Below are 18,312 nucleotides of genomic sequence, written 5' to 3'. Positions count from 1 at the left end.
CCTATGTGTACGAAGCTGGATAATGCGACTTCAAGCGAGCAAAATACCGAGATGAATGCTGACAATCCCAACAATGACAACGGGACTGTGTGCAGGCATCCTATCCCTGCAACACTCATCTTTAGCACGTTTCTTGCGTATATAAGAACAAGATGAACAATGCATAAAAACAAGCAACGATCAACGTTCTAGAATGAAAATGAGACTCGTAAGGAAAAGAAGGGAGAAGGGGTTCCATACAAAAGCTTGTATCAGGAGATACCGTGTGTCTAGGAAAATGGAAGACCCTTCTTAGCATATCGGCTCATAACGATTGCCCTCTTGCTCGAAGCGCCGGTAGACTCGCAAGTAGACTCTTGAGTATCACACGAGGTCAAAGCGGCCTGAAAGACAACAAGGTCAGACTCCACACACGTTTCATACCAGTGACTTGCACTCACCGAAACTTCCGAGTTGGGCTGAGAATTAGCCCAAGTTTTGCATCGGTTCTATGAAGTCAAGTTAGCCTTAATTGTGCCATTACAACATTCAGCCTTACCATCTGAGCCATGCAGCTTGCCACTACAGCACTCTGCTCATCGTTGTAGCTTCCGCCGAGAGTTTCCCATCTGCTTCCGTTTTCTATAATCTCGCAATTATCAGCCCTCGTGCTTAGACTCAGAATCGACAAAAAAAACCTCACGGGTTACTGGAGGAGCAGCGCCTCCCATTTCAGCGTTTCCTGGACCAGTCGTGGGGCCAGCAGTAGCTGCAGCACTGCACGGATCATTTGATCAGTTATCAGCCAAAGTATAACGCAAAACACACTCACCTCGATGACGAGACGGTGGCGGAGGTATCAACCGCGGTGCTTTCAGCGTAAGAGGTCGCCATTGTCTCTGCATCGGAGGCTGTAGTGGCGGTGACGTCAGAGGCAGAATCGTCAGTGGTGGAGGAGGTTGCTCCGGTGGCTTCTTCAGCCTCAGATGAAGTGACAGTACTTGCAGCGGAGGTTGGTGGATAAGAAGACGCAGGGGAAGTAGGAGCAGCGACAGTAGACGTGGAGGCAGCGGAAGAGACTGGAGCACCGGAAAGCGACCCAGACCCAGCGCTATTGAAGACAGCTGGTCCAGGAGGTACAAACTGGCTGTTGTCCTCGTTATAAATGTTCCAGGTTTTAAAATCATCGTTGGTATCGTAAGCGGCGGGGAATGCAGTAGTTTGGGTCGGAACGACAGACCCGGAGGAGGCCAGGTTAGCTTGAAAACAAACGGGGTAGACTTGAGGAGCGCCGGACGTATGCATGGCCAAAATCTCATGTCGTACTAAGTAGGCACTGCAAAGGTGTTAGCAAGACTTCGCACGTTTGCGTAGGAATTTCACGTACCCAGCAGCGAGCTCGGTAGGAATATTGAAAGTCCATGCCAAAGTTGAAACGATGGTGTCACTGGGCCACTTCGAACCATCAAAAGTGTCCTCCGCGATCTTAAACCACTGTAGCGATGATGCGTCGACTCCGTCACATCCAGCTACACGCAGGCGTCATCTCGATGTTTCTGACCTAAAAGGAATTTATACCTACTCGAGGGACAGGCAGCCATGTATTCGGTCACCGGACCTATCATAGATGTAAGCTTAAATTTCTTGATGTCATACAGCAGGAGCTCATAGCACGTACCTTTGTGAGAGTCTGGCCTGTGAATCTAGAGTCAGTAGTAATAGTCGCTTGAGTAAGTCACTACTTACCAAGTATTCCAATGAGCCGTTACGGAATCCCCAGCAGTGATATCCCAAGTCTCGAGGCCAGACCCGGGAGACGCACCTCCACAAGCAACTATAGTGGATGTATAATCGGCAAAACCTAAATGATACTCTGTTAGGCAGATTCCCATCACCGCTAACTCACCTTGATCTTGGTTGTCAGTAGGCCTTTCGGCTGTAGCACCTAGCTCAGCTGCGTTGGAAGGGTTGAAACCGGCGTGATCACCATCTGCCAAAGTCCATTTGGCTACATGTCCATGGGCATTGACGATGGTAACGAAGAAGAGAGTGGAGACAAGGGTAAAAGCTTTGGCCTATGTTTTAAGCACGATTGATCAGCTTTTCTCAAACGCCAATCTGACAATGATCTAAGGAGTGATCAGAACATACGTTAGATAGCATGATGGACTGGGTGATATTTTCTGCGACAGTTGGCAGTATTCAGGAAACAAGGTTTTGATCAAAGAGATAGAGGCTAGAGAGAATATTGTAGTCGGTAAAAGAATGAATGAAGCTTGTCAATGTGAAATCAATTCACTGTGCTGAAATGGAAGATGGAAGTTGATGAAAATGTCTCATCTAGAGCAGAACCTGTTTGCTTTATATGCTTTGTGTTCTTGAAAAAGATGAAGAAAGTCAGATAAAAGTCTCATTATCGAATAAAACAAAAGGATATTAGATGATCCATGCGGGATTGAAAAAACGCCTCAGCAGGGAACAAAGGGATAATAGATCGTATCGTGAGTTCTTCCAACGTTTCATCCATGTAATTGATCGATTTTCATTGTTCCGACACTTCTACATATCCTTTGGTGTCAATACTGATATTCCTTTGAGCCGTTGCATCTCAGTTCGCCCCTTTATGCTTGGGCGGAGTTTCTTGTACCCCTGTTCCGCATGTCACGTTGAGAAGATAGCAGTAACAGATTGATTGCTTGTCCCCTTGTTTCGGTTCGGTATCCAAGACGACTGATTGATTGTTCTGCAGGGATAATCCTGAAATAGATGCTTTCCAATGCATCTGATTTGAAACAAAGATTGATTGCTTATTTTCCCACGTCAATCACGCTTTGATACAGGGTAAGTTTATATGTGATCAATCCGAGGTTGAAACGTCTAGGAAACACGGTCCGGAGGTACCCATGTCAAGAAGAGGACACCTATGGGTTATTCGCTTATCACGTTCGACATGAAGATGCCAAGATGCGCTTGCTTCGAATGATCTTGTTACGATAGATCCGTACGTTGAGCTCCGGTGATTTTGTTCCCACTGCTGGTACATTGGAAATCGTGTCAGACCAATACACTATCAGATAGTGCGGTGCAAAAACCGTCGATATCCAAAAATAGCTACAGTCGACACATTGACGTAAAGTCGTCATTTGACGAGCGACAGTACGATCTCTGGCGATGATTTCCTTCGGTCTTACCCGATCGATGGACAACATGATACAACTTCAGGACGATTCGCAAATTCACTTCTTCACAATCATCCATCCTATCTGTACAAACAATCCCTCTTCACCCGTTCTCGTCGTTGCCCCCCAATATCACCTTGCGCAAACACAAAGTCGTCATGCCCTGGTCTGATATCAAGCTAAATGATGGTCGAAAGATCCCCGGTATCTCATTTGGGACCTCCAGACATTCAGGAGATACCACTGCCACGGTCGATGCAGCCATTTATGCTGGATTCGATAGCATTGATACCGCACAGAGTACGTAAACTGTCTCTCCCGTTTGAGTGCGGTCATTCGCTGATTTTCGCTTGAGGTTTTAGTGTACAAATCTGAAGGAGCGGTTGGAAAAGCTATTAAACAAGTTGATATTTCTCGAGATGAGTTGTGGATAACCACAAAGTGGTCTGGCGTGAAGACAGCTCAAGAGTCAATTGATGACAGCTTGGAAAGCTTAGGCGTGGATTATGTGGATCTCTATCTGATTCACTTCCCTGGTGTGGCCAAAGGTGACATACCAGGCGCCTGGAAGCATTTGGAAGAGTTTAAGAAATTAGGGTATGCGAAAAGTATCGGTGTGTCCAAGTGAGTTAATATTCTTTTCGGATGTTGATTTTTGTTATCAATATCGGACATGACCCCGCAACATCCTGACGTATGACTGCAGCTTTGAGATCTCACACCTCAATGAGCTCTTCGCACATGCCCACTTCAAGCCTTCTGTCAATCAAATACCCTTCCACCCCGACATCTTAGCCAAACAGGAGCCTTTGGTTAAATTCCTGCAGGATCACAACATCGCTGTAGAAGGGTATTCCCCACTTGCTCCACTATGGCAGGACAGCAAAAGCCCTGTTTTAAAAGTGGTCAAAGACATCGCAGGTAAAAGAAACGTGCCGGAGGAAAGAGTTTTATTAGCTTGGACCAGAGCTAAAGGGTAAGTAAGTTTCATTACCTCCTGTATTCTTGTAGATCACTTGTCTTGGTCTATGAACAACTCTCCTAACTTGAAACTCGATGCCTACAGTGTCATTCCAGTAACCGCGTCATCTACCAAATCTAGAATAGAAAGCTTTATAGCTGCAGGCGATTTAGCGCTTTCCTCGGATGAAATCCAGTCAATCGATAAAGCTGGTTACAAATCTTATAGAAACGCTCAAATTAGAACCAAAGTAGTCATGGCTGCCAAGTGGCTTACAGCAGCTGCGCTTGTGAGCTACATTGCTCTGCACAGAACGACTTAGATTGTGGTTTACCGTAGTCAACATGAGGTGATGACTGTTTGCAGAGATGCTATATAGCCATGGAACTATCCTAGTACTCAACGCGTTTATATTCTGGATTTTGCGATATGTCATGAGGACAAAAGCCGGTTTTCTTCTTCCTCATCTTCTTTCTCCAGCTTAGCGACCCACTGTTCTATGGCCTCTCCGTCAAAGCCATCTGTACTTCTTCCAGGTTGATTGACATTTTGCACCAAATTAGGCATGGATAGGTTGAGGGTCTCTCGCATTTTACTACTGAATTCAGCCATCTACGAATGATCGTTCGGGAAATCAGTTCACTTATACAATGCGTTGTTTGCCTGTTTGATTTTTCTTTCAGCTGCAAAGTCAAATGACTTACATCTTGGACACCTAGCAGCTTAGCCACTATCAACGCCCCCAGACCTGCACTACCAAAGACTAACGCTGTTGCTATTCCTAAAGCTTGAAACCCTAAAAAGCCAGACACAGGTTCTTGAGGAGCAGATGGCTCTCCATCAGCAGATGTCAATGGAGCACCATACAAAGACTTTTCTTCGCGAGCGTTGAAAGATCTAGCAGCGAGGAGCGAGGGATCTATGGGGGTATCCGACACACTGGAGAGATCATGTATAGACAAGGGTGATGTGGAGGTAGATGAAGATGGCTTCGCATTCGAGCTTGACACTGTCGATGGCTTCGTACCGGTATTCGAACGCACAGTGACAGTATTTGGGGTGGAAATGGGAGCCAGAAGTGCAGCTCGTGGTACTTTCGTGCGAGCATCGAGGAGCGACAGATTACGATGTGACAGGAATTGAGTTGTGTTTTGTAGCTTGGCGGCTTGTCTGACATAAGGTATTATGAGGATGGTAAGACCGGTTGTAATGGCGAACTGAAAAGTGGTCATACTTCAGCAAATACGCTATCATTTAATCCCAGATTTTCGAAGGCTGTTCTAATCCATTCCTCGGAGCTCAAGATCGTATCTTGATGCAGCAGGTCACTGGCTTCGATATGGCAAAAAGTGGAAAGAAGAGTATGAACTGACGGCGGCCCCAGCGACATACCCCGCGACTTTTGGAATCTTTTTTTTCTTCCCTTTTACATCCTCGGGATCGGAAGGCAGCGCGACAGGATTTCCGAGCAATAATGAGGCCATCTAGACAAAAATGAAATCTGTAAGAGAGGAAGTTGAAAGTATGAGATGAATACAAGACAGAACTTTTCAAGATGACCAAATGATTTTTTGGGATTTTTGCGGGGCAACACAACAACGAAATTTATTTTTCACTTTTCTAATTTCTCACTTTCCCGAAATGCTATGTGCTTGTTGACACCTTCTAACCCTTCATCATACCTCTTGTAACGACAATCAAATCACCAAGATGTCCGCACTGAAGTCGCTCAAGAGGAAGGCATCAACGTCCAAGGACGGTCAGAAGAAAGTGAGTGAAACAATGCGAAAGACTATCGCTAAATACCTTTCTCTTGTAGCGCACTCCCGCTCAGCGACCTTCTCCTTCCCCTAGCGATGCAGGTTTTGAAGATCTGGAAACTGGTGAGAATGTAGAGAGCGCTGACACGCAAGATGGACTCTACGATGATCCTATGATAGATAGACAAGCTTCAGATGAATCGGAAGATGAGGAGGATGGGACTGTACAGTCATCTGGTATCATCGAAACGGAAAACACTCCAGCAGCTGGCCCGTCCCGTCGACAGCCTTCGAAGAACCTATACAAAGCACCAACAATAGAGGAGATGGAGAAATTACGCTCAGTAGAACAATCAGGAGGAACATCATTCACTCTCCAACTTTCAGCACTGCTAGAATCTACTCTTCTGTCCACTACCCCTCATCCATCTTTGAAAGGGCTTTTATCGACTATTCATTCCTCCATAATCGGGTTACCTTCTTTACCCGGACTGTCCCCTTTGAAGGCTATCAAACGCATTGGTGATGGTGTAAAGATACCTTTTCCCGGAGGAGATCAGTGGGAACCTACGAAAGAAAATGTCAAATGGACTTTGGGATGGGAGAAACCAGAAGAAATCATCATCGGCGGAAGCTGGGGAGTCGTAGGTGGTTATAAAAAGGGTAAAGGTGAAGCCGGGGAAGTTGACCTTGTCGTGATCATGCCCTCAGTGAGTGTGATCAGTTGAACTTCAAAACATTGGTGAACGCTGATCAGCAAATCTACAGAATCTGTTTAGCCTTAAAGATAGGATGGATTATCGATACTTCCACAAGAGAGCTCACTATCTTTCTGTGATTTACGCGGCACTTCAAAAATCAGCGAAGCAAGCTGGCCCTCTCAACGGAGTCACTTTATCATGGGATTCATCTATGGGGGACGTCAGAAGACCCGTCATTGTCGTTACTGCTGGTAAAGGTAAGCTGTCAGATATCTCAAGTGGATCTTTATCTAACGTTATTACAGAACAAGGGTTGAAACATCGTCTCCACATCCGCATACATGCTGGTATCTCTCCTGCTCTATTCCCTCCATCAAACTTGTCTCCCTCAAAGTCGCTTCTCCGTAACGATGTCCCTACGCCCTTGTATTCAAGCTCCATTCTCAATGATGCTTCACACAAGTCATATCTCCTACATCTTCACCGTTTATCGCAGGTTCTAAAGCCAGAGAGGACGGTCGATTCATACTTAGCCATTTGGAGGATATGGGCAACTCGCCGAGGGATAAAAAGGGAAAGAGGCGGATCTGGCTGGTTTGCCAGTATGATTTTAGGCTGGGTCGTTGAGGGTGGTGAAATTGGAGGCGCGAGCGGTGTAAGGGAAAACACCAAGAAAGTCAGAGGCGTGGGCAAAGGCCTAGGCCATTGGGGTGCGATTAGAGCTGCATGGGAATTCTTGGGTAAGTACATGTTGGTCTGTACTGGTCAAGCTAACCGTGCTCCCCGTCATAGCTCATACCAACTTTTCCGAAACCCCTGTTTTCACGAACACCGTATCTGACGACACACTCCCTCATTCTGATTTTACCAAATCCTTTGAAGATATTCTTGTTGACCCTACCGGTAGGTTTAACGTCTTCGCTGGCTGGGAAAAGGGCGAAATACAATTACTTCGACACCATGCTAGGGAGACGTTGGCTATGCTGGAAGATGAGAATACCGACAAATTCGGAGAAACATTTCTCAGAAACAGGAAAGTTGGGGTCGAGGTGTTTGATGAATCTATAAAGTTTGTCTTTTCTTTTATGTGGGATGGAATTAAGCTGAAACCAAAACTAGAGTCGACATCTCACTCGACAACCTCAGATCGCTGGAAAATTCAGAGCATCCATCTACCATCGATATGGCTGCCCACGCTTTCGCTGGCATCCTTCGCCAAGGTCTATCGGATCGAGCCAAGCTTGTATACATATCGCCTTCCTCTTCATCAACGCTCGACATTGGGATAATATACAATCCCGAACATGCAACGCGAGTAATCGACATTGGGCCGTCATCAAACTCTTCTCAAGCTCTTAAAGCAGAGGAGTTCCGACAACTCTGGGGTGAGAAAGCAGAACTGAGGAGATTCAAAGATGGCAGCATCGCCGAGTCAGTGGTTTGGGACTTATCCAGACCTGAGGAAGCAACTCTAATACCCGGTAAAATCGTACGATATCTCCTCAGAAAACATTTTGCTATATCTGAAGAACAAGTACATTGCCTTTCATCTAACGTCGACTGGCAATCCGTCACTCAAATACCTGTGTCTGCAAGGAACGCCACTTCCCTTGCGGGCTCAGAAAAGCAAGGATTCCGACCCACCTTATCAGCTTACGATGAATTGTACAAATTACTCAAAGACATCGATTCCGAGCTTCCTCTAGCTATTCTCAACGTCACCCCTGCCTCGGAGATGCTGCGATACTCCTCAACGTTTGTACCACACCCCATTGACGTCAATCGACTTCCATCTTCACCTACCTGTATCAACTATGTACCATACGCAGACGTCGTGGTTCAGTTCGAATCATCGCCTAAATGGCCCGATGATCTTTCCGCCATTCAAAAAGTCAAACTCGCCTTATTCGAAAAACTTGCCAAAGTGATTGAAAGCCGGATTCCAGCTTCCAAGTTAACCGTTGTTTTCGATGAAGGATCAAGTGAGATCGAAGATCATGCAAGTCTGGACATACTTCTACCTCAAGGTGTAGCTTTTCGTTTGAGGATATACCATGAGAGGGAACGCACCCTGTTACAACGGGTTGTTTATGAAGACGAACCTGTATTCGCGACGTCATTACCCAGACCACCAAGGAAATTAGCTTCTCCAGCACTGGAAAAACATATCAGGTTATTCAGCTATTCTACTCAGCATCATTCTTCAATTACACCTCTACATCATAAATATCCTTCATACTCCTCGGCTTCTAGATTACTTAAACGATGGTTCGCGAGTCATATGCTGTCGACACATATCTCAGCAGAAATAGTGGAATTGATCATGGCAAAAGTGTATCTTGATCCGGGATCATTACAAACTCCAGCTTCCGCAACTGCAGGCTTTGTAAGAGCGATTACTCTTTTGGCTGAATGGGACTGGAAGAGTGAAGCTTTATTCGTACCCATATTTTCCGTCAAAGAAGCTGCGACGTCATCAACGGAAGGAAGGGTGAAATTTCCGATTGAGAAGCGAAGCGAAGCGCTGAAAGCTTTCGACAGTCTCCGAAGCAAAGACAAGTCTGAAGGTGCAAATCATGGCTGGGTTGTAATCACTGAGGAGGATGAAGCTGGATTGAGATGGACCCGAGGAATCACCAAAGTCATCGCTGGTCGAGTGGGTACATTGGCAAAAGCTACTCTGATGGTGGTGAAAAGATCATCAGAAACCGGCGAACTGGACGTGAAAGTGAGTCAACTTCTTTTTGTATATACCTTTTAAGCTGATTGATATCTAGTCTCTCTTCATCACTCCCTTGGAGCAATACGATTTCCTCCTATATCTCACGCCTTCAACTCTATCAAAATACTCTCAATCAGTGACAGCTAATTCAGAAGAATGGGAAGCCAAACTAAAATTCCGAAATCTCCAAGCATCATCTTCCAACGATATTAGAATTGGGTTCGATCCAGCTGAGCGTTATGTAGAAGATCTCAAGAGGATTTACGGCGATGCTGTACTTTTATTTTGGGACAAGTACGGGGGCAGAGCTATTGGAGGTATTTGGAATCCTTCCAAAGAAGCCTCGAGGTCTCTGAAAGCTTTCTTGGGTTGGAACAGCAATCCTGTCGAATCTGATGTGAGTGAAATGCCACTTGATCAGATGACAATCTCTGAATTGTGAGCTAATCGTGTCTCTGTTCCTTCAGTCTGCACTTATCACAATCAACAAAGATGCCATTCTGGCTGAAATGGTCAGACTGGGTCGGGGCCTGGTCGAGAAAGTGGAAAGGAGGAGATAAGGTGTACACAGGTATCGTAAAACAGCAACTTAGCATGTACACCTTGATTTCTGATGATCCCATCTATTTCACGCTGCTTTGTTACTATAGTATGTCAAACCGGAGATTGCACTATATTGTGCCAGAATCGCTTAAGCACCGGTTGGGTTTAAGGTGATAATCGACATGATCATATATCTTCATACAATTACAAGACCTGTACAAATCTAGTTTCTTTATGCGAACTGATACAGTACAAGTCAGCGTATACTGATAAAAGGCTGACGGCGTCAAGAGTGTGAGGGAACTGCAGTAATGCGACAAAAGGCACGTAGACACATAGTCGATTGCGATGTGCGCATCGCAGCTCCTGCTCACCTTCTGTGGGGAAAGACGACGACGTCAAGTGAGACTCACTGTTGACAAATAACTTTCCGCTACTATTCTCGCCCTAGCATTCAAAGACAGCTTCATTTCGGAAATCTCCTTATCCACGTCCTCCATGAACTGGATGATGAAATCTACTAGTTTGTGTTTGAGCATTGATTCGGAGTGGAAATTTGTGATGAGGAATGATATGTCGTAGCCCTATGCGTAACATGCCGTTAGTCACAACAGCGTCCTCACTAGCAGGAACCCGACACCAAACCTCTTGCGCGAAGAACGGAAGAATCTGAGCGCTACTTACAGGTAACGGTTTCCTCCTTAAGATGACGAAGCCCTCCGCCCTCATCATCATGAATCTGGTGAATTTATGACACAATATCTTCTCAATCTCATCCGCTTGTTTGATCGCGATACTCAATCTTATAGAGTTCACCGAAGGTTCAATCAACACTCTTTCTGATTCATTACGAGATACGATAAGAGGGTGAAGTAATGCTTCCGGAGATGTTTGAACCTCGACTTCTGGCTTGTTATGTCGCTCTACCACTTGCGATGAGAAGTTTTCCAGTGTCAACGCTGCGGTCAAGGTTGCCCGCACAGCGTTCAAGTACGGTCGAAGGGTGTTGGACTGTCAAACATGAACGAGGTCAGCTTGGAATAGGTAATGGGTGATTGAACCTGAACACTGTTCCAAGTGGAATGCACACGTGATATCTAATCATAAGCAGACTCACCATGATGGGCAAGCTGGTAGCTGAGAGAGGAGGAGGGGGCGGGTGGGAGGATATACGATGGTGAGTGGTATTGGATGCCGCTATTGACTAGGTTGTTTGCGACACGAGATTGGCAAGGATAAGGATGACATTTGGTGAAACTAACTCGTATCAACGTCATAAACCAGAGTGAACAGAACGGATACAGTGCCACACTCTCGCGTAATCCCGAAAAACACCGAGCCATCTACCACGTGATTGCCAGACACAACTTACACATTATGTAATGAGATATTGCCACCCACACGTGCCTGATGATTCAAAATATTTTCAAAAAAAGTTGGAAAGAATTTTGAAAGTTTGTGGAGAGAGACGAGATATAAACATCTTTTGTCGCTCAACCTTTTCTTTCTTTTCTCCTCTTCTCAGTAACACCTGTTCTTCCATTTCTTGTCAACACAATCAAAAGTATAATTATCCAAAATGTCCGTCAAAATGAACCTCTGGGTGAGTCGAAGGCTGTACATATCATGCGTTCTTCACGCAAGTTCAACTGACGATTGTGCTACAGTCTCTCACCCTTATCCCCGGGGAGAAGTACCCCATCTACGTCCGACGAGACTTCCAAATCACCAATGTTGCCCTTGGTGAAGAGCTCGCTTCCGCCGATGGTCGATCGGTAATCAAGGTCACCCACAACCCCATTCCTGCCAATGCTTTGGACAGTGATTCCGAGTTTGATTCTGAGGAATACGATTCAGAATTCGACGAGGAGCTTGATGATGAAGAGGAGGAAGAAGAGGAGGAGAAGCCCAAAGCAGTCAAGGCCAATGGTATCAAGAAAGAGTCTGCTTCAAAAGCAGAGGACGACGAGGACATGGATGACGATGAGGAGGATTCCGAAGATGATGATTTCAGCGATATTGACATTGAGGAGACCAGTGTTATCGCTGCTCTTACTGCCGGTCGAGTGAGTGGTCGTGTCATTTAAGCCTGCTCTATACCATTACTCTATACCCATGATCTCGTTGCTGATGCTTTGGTACATTCAGACTGAGCAAGCTACCGTTAACCTCACCTTTGTCGAGGGTGATGTAGTCATGTTCGAGACCACCGGTGACAAGTAAGTCTCTTTCATTTTTGATGACTCGTTTAGAGCTCTCAGCTGATAACACCATACATCAGCGCCGTTCACCTTCTCGGTAACTACATCGACCAATTCCCTGACTGGTCTTCCGACGAAGAGGACTCGGAATTTTCAGGTGATGATGATTACTCTGACATCTACGGTTCTGATGAGGATCTTGAGCTTGACACCGACGAGGAAGAGGCTGTTGCGTAAGTCTCGCCATCATTACGAGCTATATGAAGCCAAGAGACTGACGTTCTTTTCTTCACATTTCTAGCAGGATCACCGAAATTCCCGCTGAAAAATCTGCCAAGAAAGCTCTTCCTGCTGCCGCGGCCAAGCCCAAGAAGGCTGCCGTTGCTGAGGTTAAACCCACTCAAAAGCGAAAGGCTGAGGATATCGAATCTCCCGCCAAGGCTGCCGCCTCTGTCGATGCCGAAGGCTTAAGCAAGAACCAAAAGAAGAAGCTGGCTAAGAAGGCTAAGACTGAGACTGCTCCTGTCGCTGAGAAGAAAGAGGAGAAGAAACCTTCAAAGGTAAGGAAGTAAACCAGCTTCTTCCTGTTTCACTCTCCATATAGAAGTACTATTGCATCGCGGCCCTAGTGTCCACCTGCATATACTGTGCCCCTTTACTAGATTCAATATACCGCCTCATGCATTACCATCGTTCTTGTATATTAATCACGCTTTAGACAATGTACTGACGATCTGATCATGCTCACAGAGAACTCTCCCTTCCGGTCTCATTATTGAGGATATCAAAGTCGGCGATGGTCCCGTTGCCAAAACCGGGAAACGACTGGGAATGAGGTGAGCATAATGCAAACTGGCAGAATTATATAGACTAACAATATTTAGATACATTGGTAAACTTACCACCGGAAAACAATTCGACTCCAACACTGCCGGTAAACCATTTTCTTTCCAACTTGGTAAAGGTGAAGTCATCCGAGGTTGGGATGAAGGCTTAGCTGGTATGGCTGTTGGTGGAGAAAGAAGGTTAACCGTGAGTTTTTAAGTGGTTTTGTTGTTCAGTGGAAAGTCATGTTAACCTTTATTGTCGCAGATTCCCCCTCAGCTCGCCTACGGGAACCAGAAGATTCCTGGTATTCCCAAGAAGTGAGTCGTTGTGGCTCAATATCCAATTTGCAGTGCTACGTGCTAAAACGTTTTTCTAGCTCCACTCTCAAATTCGACGTCAAACTTGTAACCATAAATTAAGATACAATCGTTATTTCTCGCAACAAACAATTGATACAATGGCTATGCATCATTGTGTTTCATATTACAAATATGCGCTTTTATCACGGCCCAAATGTCAATCCACTTTTTCTGTGATCTTTTCCGTCGATTTTAAAATCGAACAGAAGGTCTTCTTTCAAAGGATAATAGCCGGTAGATAACCACCATGTTTTCAATCCCCAATGATGGGATTTCAGGTCAGCCCGATGGTGGATGATGTATGGGTTACGCTTCCAGACGAAAAGGTCCTCATCACTCTCCCACTTTGGTGGGCGGAATTGCATCCCGCCTCTATCCACAGCAGGGTACCAGCTCCCCCCGCCATATTCACTCCCATTATGACTGACCATCTCCCACCCAACGAGCTTCCAGTTGTTTCCTGGAGGACTGACTCTGAGATAATTCTCATCAGCCGGAGCTGAAAAGGTCGACCACTCATAATCGATACGGAGCTCTTCCGGTCTGTGAATTGTCTCGTTGACTCGGTCAACGGCGTCCTTGTGTTCACGCCGATCGGCTTCATGGGGCGCCCAATTTGAGGGAGTGTTTCTTGCGTTAGTACCACTTCGGAAGCTGCAGACGGAATCATCAATACTTGTTATGTCTACCGCCTGACGGGATTGTTGACAAGTGAGACTTACAATTCCCTCTCAGCGGATATGCTCTGTCTGACCCACCCGCAAGCAGCCAGTTGATCTTCCGCATCCTTTCGTAAGTAGTCAATCCTTTCCTTGAAATCGATGACTTTTTCGACGGGATATCCAAGACCTTTCATTGATCTCTCTTGTTCTCGAATCCTTCTTGCGATGCCTCGAATCTTTTCTTCAATATCCTTTTTGACTTCCGAGCCCTCTTGCAGAACGGGAAATCTTGCGTTTGCCGCAGTCTTGGCAAAGTAGATTATACACTCCTTTCGCTTTATTTCCAAACCTTCGGGATCCTGTGGAGTAAGTGTGAATTGCGGGGGGAAGTTGAAATCTGGGAGAAGTTCTATGAAAGAGTTGCTGAAGACCTTGGTTGGGATGCTTTGTGCGTTCTTAATACTGCTCATCTTGGTGACTATCGTATCGAACATTGAGGTATTCAATGAATTGTACTCTTCAGCCAAGTAACCTCTATCATCCCAGCTACTGGTCAATACGGTGGCACTTGCGTTCACGCCCTTAAGGAAAATAAGAATTCTCATCCAGTCCAGTCCATCCTGAATGCCTTTTTCTTCCAATTTATCGTAATCTACGAAACCAGCAGCCTTATCAAAGTCTCGGAGCCTGTCAAAAGATATCCGGAAAATCGCATACATTGAACGTTGTAAAGTCCACCCGGTGATGAATCGATCACCATACTTAGCATTGAAAGCTTTCTTGTCTTCTTTCCCAGCTGTGATGGCTTCTAGCGCTTCAGTGGTCCAGATGAGATTGATAGGATCAGCCCTTGAGGCCATTTCTGGTCCTTGAACACGGAGAATCACAGTGAAAGATCGCTCAGACACATCCAAGTACGTGAGTTGTTCAGGGAAGGGCACTACGCCGTATTCTGTTGTGGGTCTTTCTACTTTCTTTTGAGCGTAAAGTTCTACGGCTTGATTGGTTTTGAGAAATGTCCATTCTGCAAGCGAATTCTGCTCTGAAGCAGCCTCTTGATAAACGTTAGACTCCTTCACGGTAAAGGGTTTCTTGAAGGGCTTCGGAAGGTCGACAGATGAGAATGAGTGTCCGATACAGCCGATCTTCTCCTCATACTCATTCACTGCGTTGTACATTGACGACAACCATGGCAACGCGGCAGGCTTAATGAGAGAAGCAGGTGCTAGAAGCGCCAATAGATTAGATGATGTGTTTTGAAACCCTGCATAATCGTCGAAAGCATGGATAAGACTTGTCACTTCCACGTGCTATAGTAAACTTTTCTGTCAGTGATGGGGTTGTGGAACGACGGGAAGAACTCGCCTCGATTATCTGCCAGTTATTGAAGTTGGCTACCGTGGGGAGCCAATCGACTGGGCCTTGCGCAAAGATGCCTTCGCCGCCATAAGCGGTCCAAGCGAGCTTGGTGGACTCGGCAGAGCTATTATTCAGGCTTGAGCTTGCACTCCCACTTTCAGTGTTGTGACTTCCTGAAGCTTTGACAGATACTGGCCCACTTCCACCTGCGATGTTAGCGTTGACTGATCTTTTGAAGGTTGATTCAGCTTCTGAAACCGATTCTTTCGTGTTTGCAGATACATCTTGACTACTGTAAAGTCTACCTCCCAGTATAATTCGTGTAGAGTAAGTGGTACCATAATCTTTCAGGAAGTCAACGGCTTTGGCATATGTCCCATTTGTCTTCAGCTCTCGTAAGCGTTGTTGGCACTCTGGGTGAATTTCAGTTGATGCTCGGGTCAACACGAGTTCCACAACCGGAATCTAAAGCGGATCAGTCAGTAAGCATCGCTTGGACGAAATTTGAATGACTGACAGACCAGCTCGCAACTACTTTATTGGTTGATCTAGTAGTTGTCTCCCTGGATGCGGTCTCTTTAGTCGAGCCTTGACTGGCAGAAATACCCGCCTGTATTCGTGGCGTCTCGATCCCCCTGATTTTCTGATCAGCTATTGTCCTGACCACACGTGCGGTACGTACAAAGCAATTTTGGAATTCTTGCTGTTGAAACCGCTAAGAGTATGTTCTATATCCTCTTCAGACCTGTACGACTGAACGTCAATTGTTGTCTTGAGACCTGCGGTATGGAAACGTGGGATTTCCCTTTCAACAGCGGTATCATCCAATACCGCTTCGGAAACGGAGGAAATCCCCTTTTGCTGTGATAACGGGCATCTACATCAGATCCATTTCCGTTCAGTGAGCTAAAATGGGTCTTTACATACAGGTGTCGGTTCGGGCTTTCGATCGGATTTATTCACCAGTCTGAATGCTATTGAACCGAGGTCAACTTTCATGCCGTGATACGAATAGTCCAGTTGACACAACATACCAGGAGAAGGGGCTGTGAGAAACTTCTTTTTATCGGAACTTGGATAGTAACCACACATGTATTGCAGGTTGTCTTGTACTTTCCTCCAGTCTGCGGCTTTCATGTTGCGTAACCCGCTAGAAAGGGATCAGAGTCGTCGAATGTGAACCTTACAATCAGAACGTACCTGGCTTGAAAATCACCTGGCTTTATCTTGCTGACATCCCCGCCAACTGATTCTACGAGATCTTTCACAGACCTTTCACTCAGCTTCCCTCGGTCTTTAGGTGTATCCGTCAACCGACCCTCTTTGAAGAGTCTTGACTACAATTCCTCAAAGCGAGTTATTAAACATCCTGATAAGGTATCATTCAAGCTCACCTTGCTAATCTGTGATTCTTCTTCTTCTTCTTCTTCTTCTGGTTCTTCGACTTTCTCCTTCTTACCCGCTTTACCCGCCTTTGGTTTATCTTTGTCGCCTTGCTTCTTTGCGGGCGTTTCGTCCTGCTTAGTGGACACCTGTTTCTACAAACATTAGAGCTCCCTCTTGTTGATCCTGTCACAGCTGGTGTGTACACCCACATCATCTTTTTTCTCTTTTAATGGTTCTTCCACAACCGAGTACCATATCTTGATAATTTGGACCTTCTTACTGATAGAGTCCTTAGGTTCTTCTCCGGACTTGCGGAGAAGGATTAGCGGGTTATCTACACGCGACAGCCAACATGCACAGTTTGTCAGGACTGACTTACTTCGGGACTGAACTCAAAGTAACTTGCGATAGATGTGTCGTCATCTATCTCTTCTCCCTCGGCGAAACAGAAATGTGATCCTTTTGGCCTAGTATATCTGATTCAGCTCAGTGCAGCATTGAGAGTGAGCACAGACTCACAATTTAAATTTCAGGTGTTGTAGCGCTAGTGACCCGGCTTTTCCGCCGTTCTTTGCTGCTAGCTTTTCCAATTCTTCTGGAAAGAAGGTGGCTGTGGCTAGGGGTTTCCCTTTCAACGGTATGATATGCACACCGAACTTCGACGGTAACGCAGAATCTTCTGCCATTTTGGACTGTCTCAGTGATTTCTGATATCTCGAGTACTGATAATAAACAAGAATCTACTTGTGTAGGGAGTTTTGCTCGCCGCCCTTCGTACTTGATATAAGTCTCGCCCAGTAGTTTGCTCTTACATTTCGTTTCCAGAATTAAGATGCAACTGGATGGGACGTGTCTCGCAGAGCCGGAGCCGAATAAGCATTGTGCCGTTAATGATGTTTAACCTGAGGCATCTCCTTGGTTTCCTGTTCAATAAGTTGTACGTGCGCCTGGATAGCTCGTTTTTATCTCGGACGCTAAAGCCGGGATGGTACTGTAGATGTACCTGTCCGAGCTGTCCGGAATGCGACTGTCGATTACGTGACTATGACCGTTCACCTGTCCATTGGGTTAAGCCTTTATCACCAGTATGGGTGCCGTACCATCGATCGTCTGTTCCCTGGTTCGTGAAGGCATCAACTGTGATCAATGATGTACCACTGTATGTACTAGGTTATTCATCTAATATCGAAAGCGGGACAATTCTGTCACATGAAGGATCATACCCAGGCACGATCGAAGGAAGCGAAGATCTTTTAGCACATTCATCGCGTTTTTGTTATTAGGCTGAAATTACTATATAAACTGCCTCTTATAATATCGAACTTGAACACAAACTATATTCATTCATGCTAGCGTCACTGGTCGTCTTTGTTCGCTTCATCTTTCCCGTCAAATCGCCAACGACGAATACGATGAATTGCTTCCTAGATAAGCCATTTGTTGCTTAGCTTTTGGCAACTCGGACTCAATGTTTCCGAATAATCAGGACGGCAGTGGCATTCAGCATATTCAGCCCTGCGGCGATTGAACCATGATAACATGCCGATGTTACAACAATCTCCACGATTGTAATGATATGCACAGTCCATCTCATTGAGCGTCAAACGGTTCCCATACGATCAACATTCAATGGACTTTCCCCCTGGATGAATAAGCTTTGAAGCGTCGATCG

The 18,312-nt window shown here is 45.7% G+C and overlaps 7 protein-coding genes across 7 annotated transcripts; 3 read left to right on the top strand and 4 right to left on the bottom strand.

Moving 5' to 3' along the window:
* Positions 1 to 269: 269 nt before the first annotated feature.
* On the bottom strand, positions 270 to 2,142 carry IL334_007439 (uncharacterized protein; the record flags this gene model as incomplete). Its single annotated transcript, XM_062939129.1, has 11 exons — positions 270 to 383; positions 441 to 488; positions 539 to 621; positions 683 to 756; positions 812 to 1,315; positions 1,367 to 1,508; positions 1,562 to 1,597; positions 1,658 to 1,674; positions 1,726 to 1,840; positions 1,886 to 2,054; positions 2,131 to 2,142. The coding sequence occupies 11 exons, from the start codon at positions 2,140 to 2,142 to the stop codon at positions 270 to 272; spliced, it is 1,314 nt and encodes a 437-aa protein (XP_062795180.1).
* Positions 2,143 to 3,316: 1,174 nt separating this feature from the next.
* On the top strand, positions 3,317 to 4,441 carry IL334_007438 (uncharacterized protein; the record flags this gene model as incomplete). The annotated part of the gene is made up of 4 exons (XM_062939128.1): positions 3,317 to 3,458; positions 3,521 to 3,782; positions 3,865 to 4,134; positions 4,225 to 4,441. 4 exons carry the CDS (start codon positions 3,317 to 3,319, stop codon positions 4,439 to 4,441), a joined length of 891 nt encoding a protein of 296 aa, XP_062795179.1.
* Positions 4,442 to 4,551: 110 nt separating this feature from the next.
* On the bottom strand, positions 4,552 to 5,603 carry IL334_007437 (uncharacterized protein; the record flags this gene model as incomplete). The annotated part of the gene is made up of 3 exons (XM_062939127.1): positions 4,552 to 4,731; positions 4,824 to 5,336; positions 5,493 to 5,603. The coding sequence occupies 3 exons, from the start codon at positions 5,601 to 5,603 to the stop codon at positions 4,552 to 4,554; spliced, it is 804 nt and encodes a 267-aa protein (XP_062795178.1).
* A 226-nt stretch (positions 5,604 to 5,829) lies between these two features.
* On the top strand, positions 5,830 to 9,862 carry IL334_007436 (uncharacterized protein; the record flags this gene model as incomplete). Its single annotated transcript, XM_062939126.1, has 8 exons — positions 5,830 to 5,889; positions 5,939 to 6,589; positions 6,648 to 6,837; positions 6,886 to 7,320; positions 7,373 to 7,649; positions 7,700 to 9,308; positions 9,358 to 9,699; positions 9,770 to 9,862. The coding sequence occupies 8 exons, from the start codon at positions 5,830 to 5,832 to the stop codon at positions 9,860 to 9,862; spliced, it is 3,657 nt and encodes a 1,218-aa protein (XP_062795177.1).
* A 381-nt stretch (positions 9,863 to 10,243) lies between these two features.
* IL334_007435 (uncharacterized protein) lies at positions 10,244 to 10,965 on the bottom strand (the record flags this gene model as incomplete). Its single annotated transcript, XM_062939125.1, has 3 exons — positions 10,244 to 10,429; positions 10,530 to 10,856; positions 10,963 to 10,965. The coding sequence occupies 3 exons, from the start codon at positions 10,963 to 10,965 to the stop codon at positions 10,244 to 10,246; spliced, it is 516 nt and encodes a 171-aa protein (XP_062795176.1).
* A 459-nt stretch (positions 10,966 to 11,424) lies between these two features.
* Positions 11,425 to 13,293, top strand: IL334_007434 (uncharacterized protein; the record flags this gene model as incomplete). The annotated part of the gene is made up of 9 exons (XM_062939124.1): positions 11,425 to 11,448; positions 11,513 to 11,911; positions 11,994 to 12,064; positions 12,127 to 12,279; positions 12,348 to 12,606; positions 12,797 to 12,882; positions 12,931 to 13,078; positions 13,139 to 13,191; positions 13,251 to 13,293. 9 exons carry the CDS (start codon positions 11,425 to 11,427, stop codon positions 13,291 to 13,293), a joined length of 1,236 nt encoding a protein of 411 aa, XP_062795175.1.
* An 83-nt stretch (positions 13,294 to 13,376) lies between these two features.
* Positions 13,377 to 17,326, bottom strand: IL334_007433 (uncharacterized protein; the record flags this gene model as incomplete). The annotated part of the gene is made up of 12 exons (XM_062939123.1): positions 13,377 to 13,887; positions 13,956 to 15,205; positions 15,261 to 15,719; positions 15,772 to 15,889; positions 15,937 to 16,115; positions 16,182 to 16,228; positions 16,289 to 16,404; positions 16,455 to 16,591; positions 16,649 to 16,786; positions 16,850 to 16,948; positions 17,020 to 17,107; positions 17,160 to 17,326. The coding sequence occupies 12 exons, from the start codon at positions 17,324 to 17,326 to the stop codon at positions 13,377 to 13,379; spliced, it is 3,309 nt and encodes a 1,102-aa protein (XP_062795174.1).
* Positions 17,327 to 18,312: the final 986 nt, after the last annotated feature.

The sequence above is a fragment of the Kwoniella shivajii genome, chromosome 10 (assembly GCF_035658355.1).
Source record: "Kwoniella shivajii chromosome 10, complete sequence".
In the NCBI taxonomy this organism is placed as follows: Eukaryota; Fungi; Basidiomycota; class Tremellomycetes; order Tremellales; family Cryptococcaceae; genus Kwoniella; species Kwoniella shivajii.
This window is presented reverse-complemented; position numbering and strand designations above follow the sequence as displayed.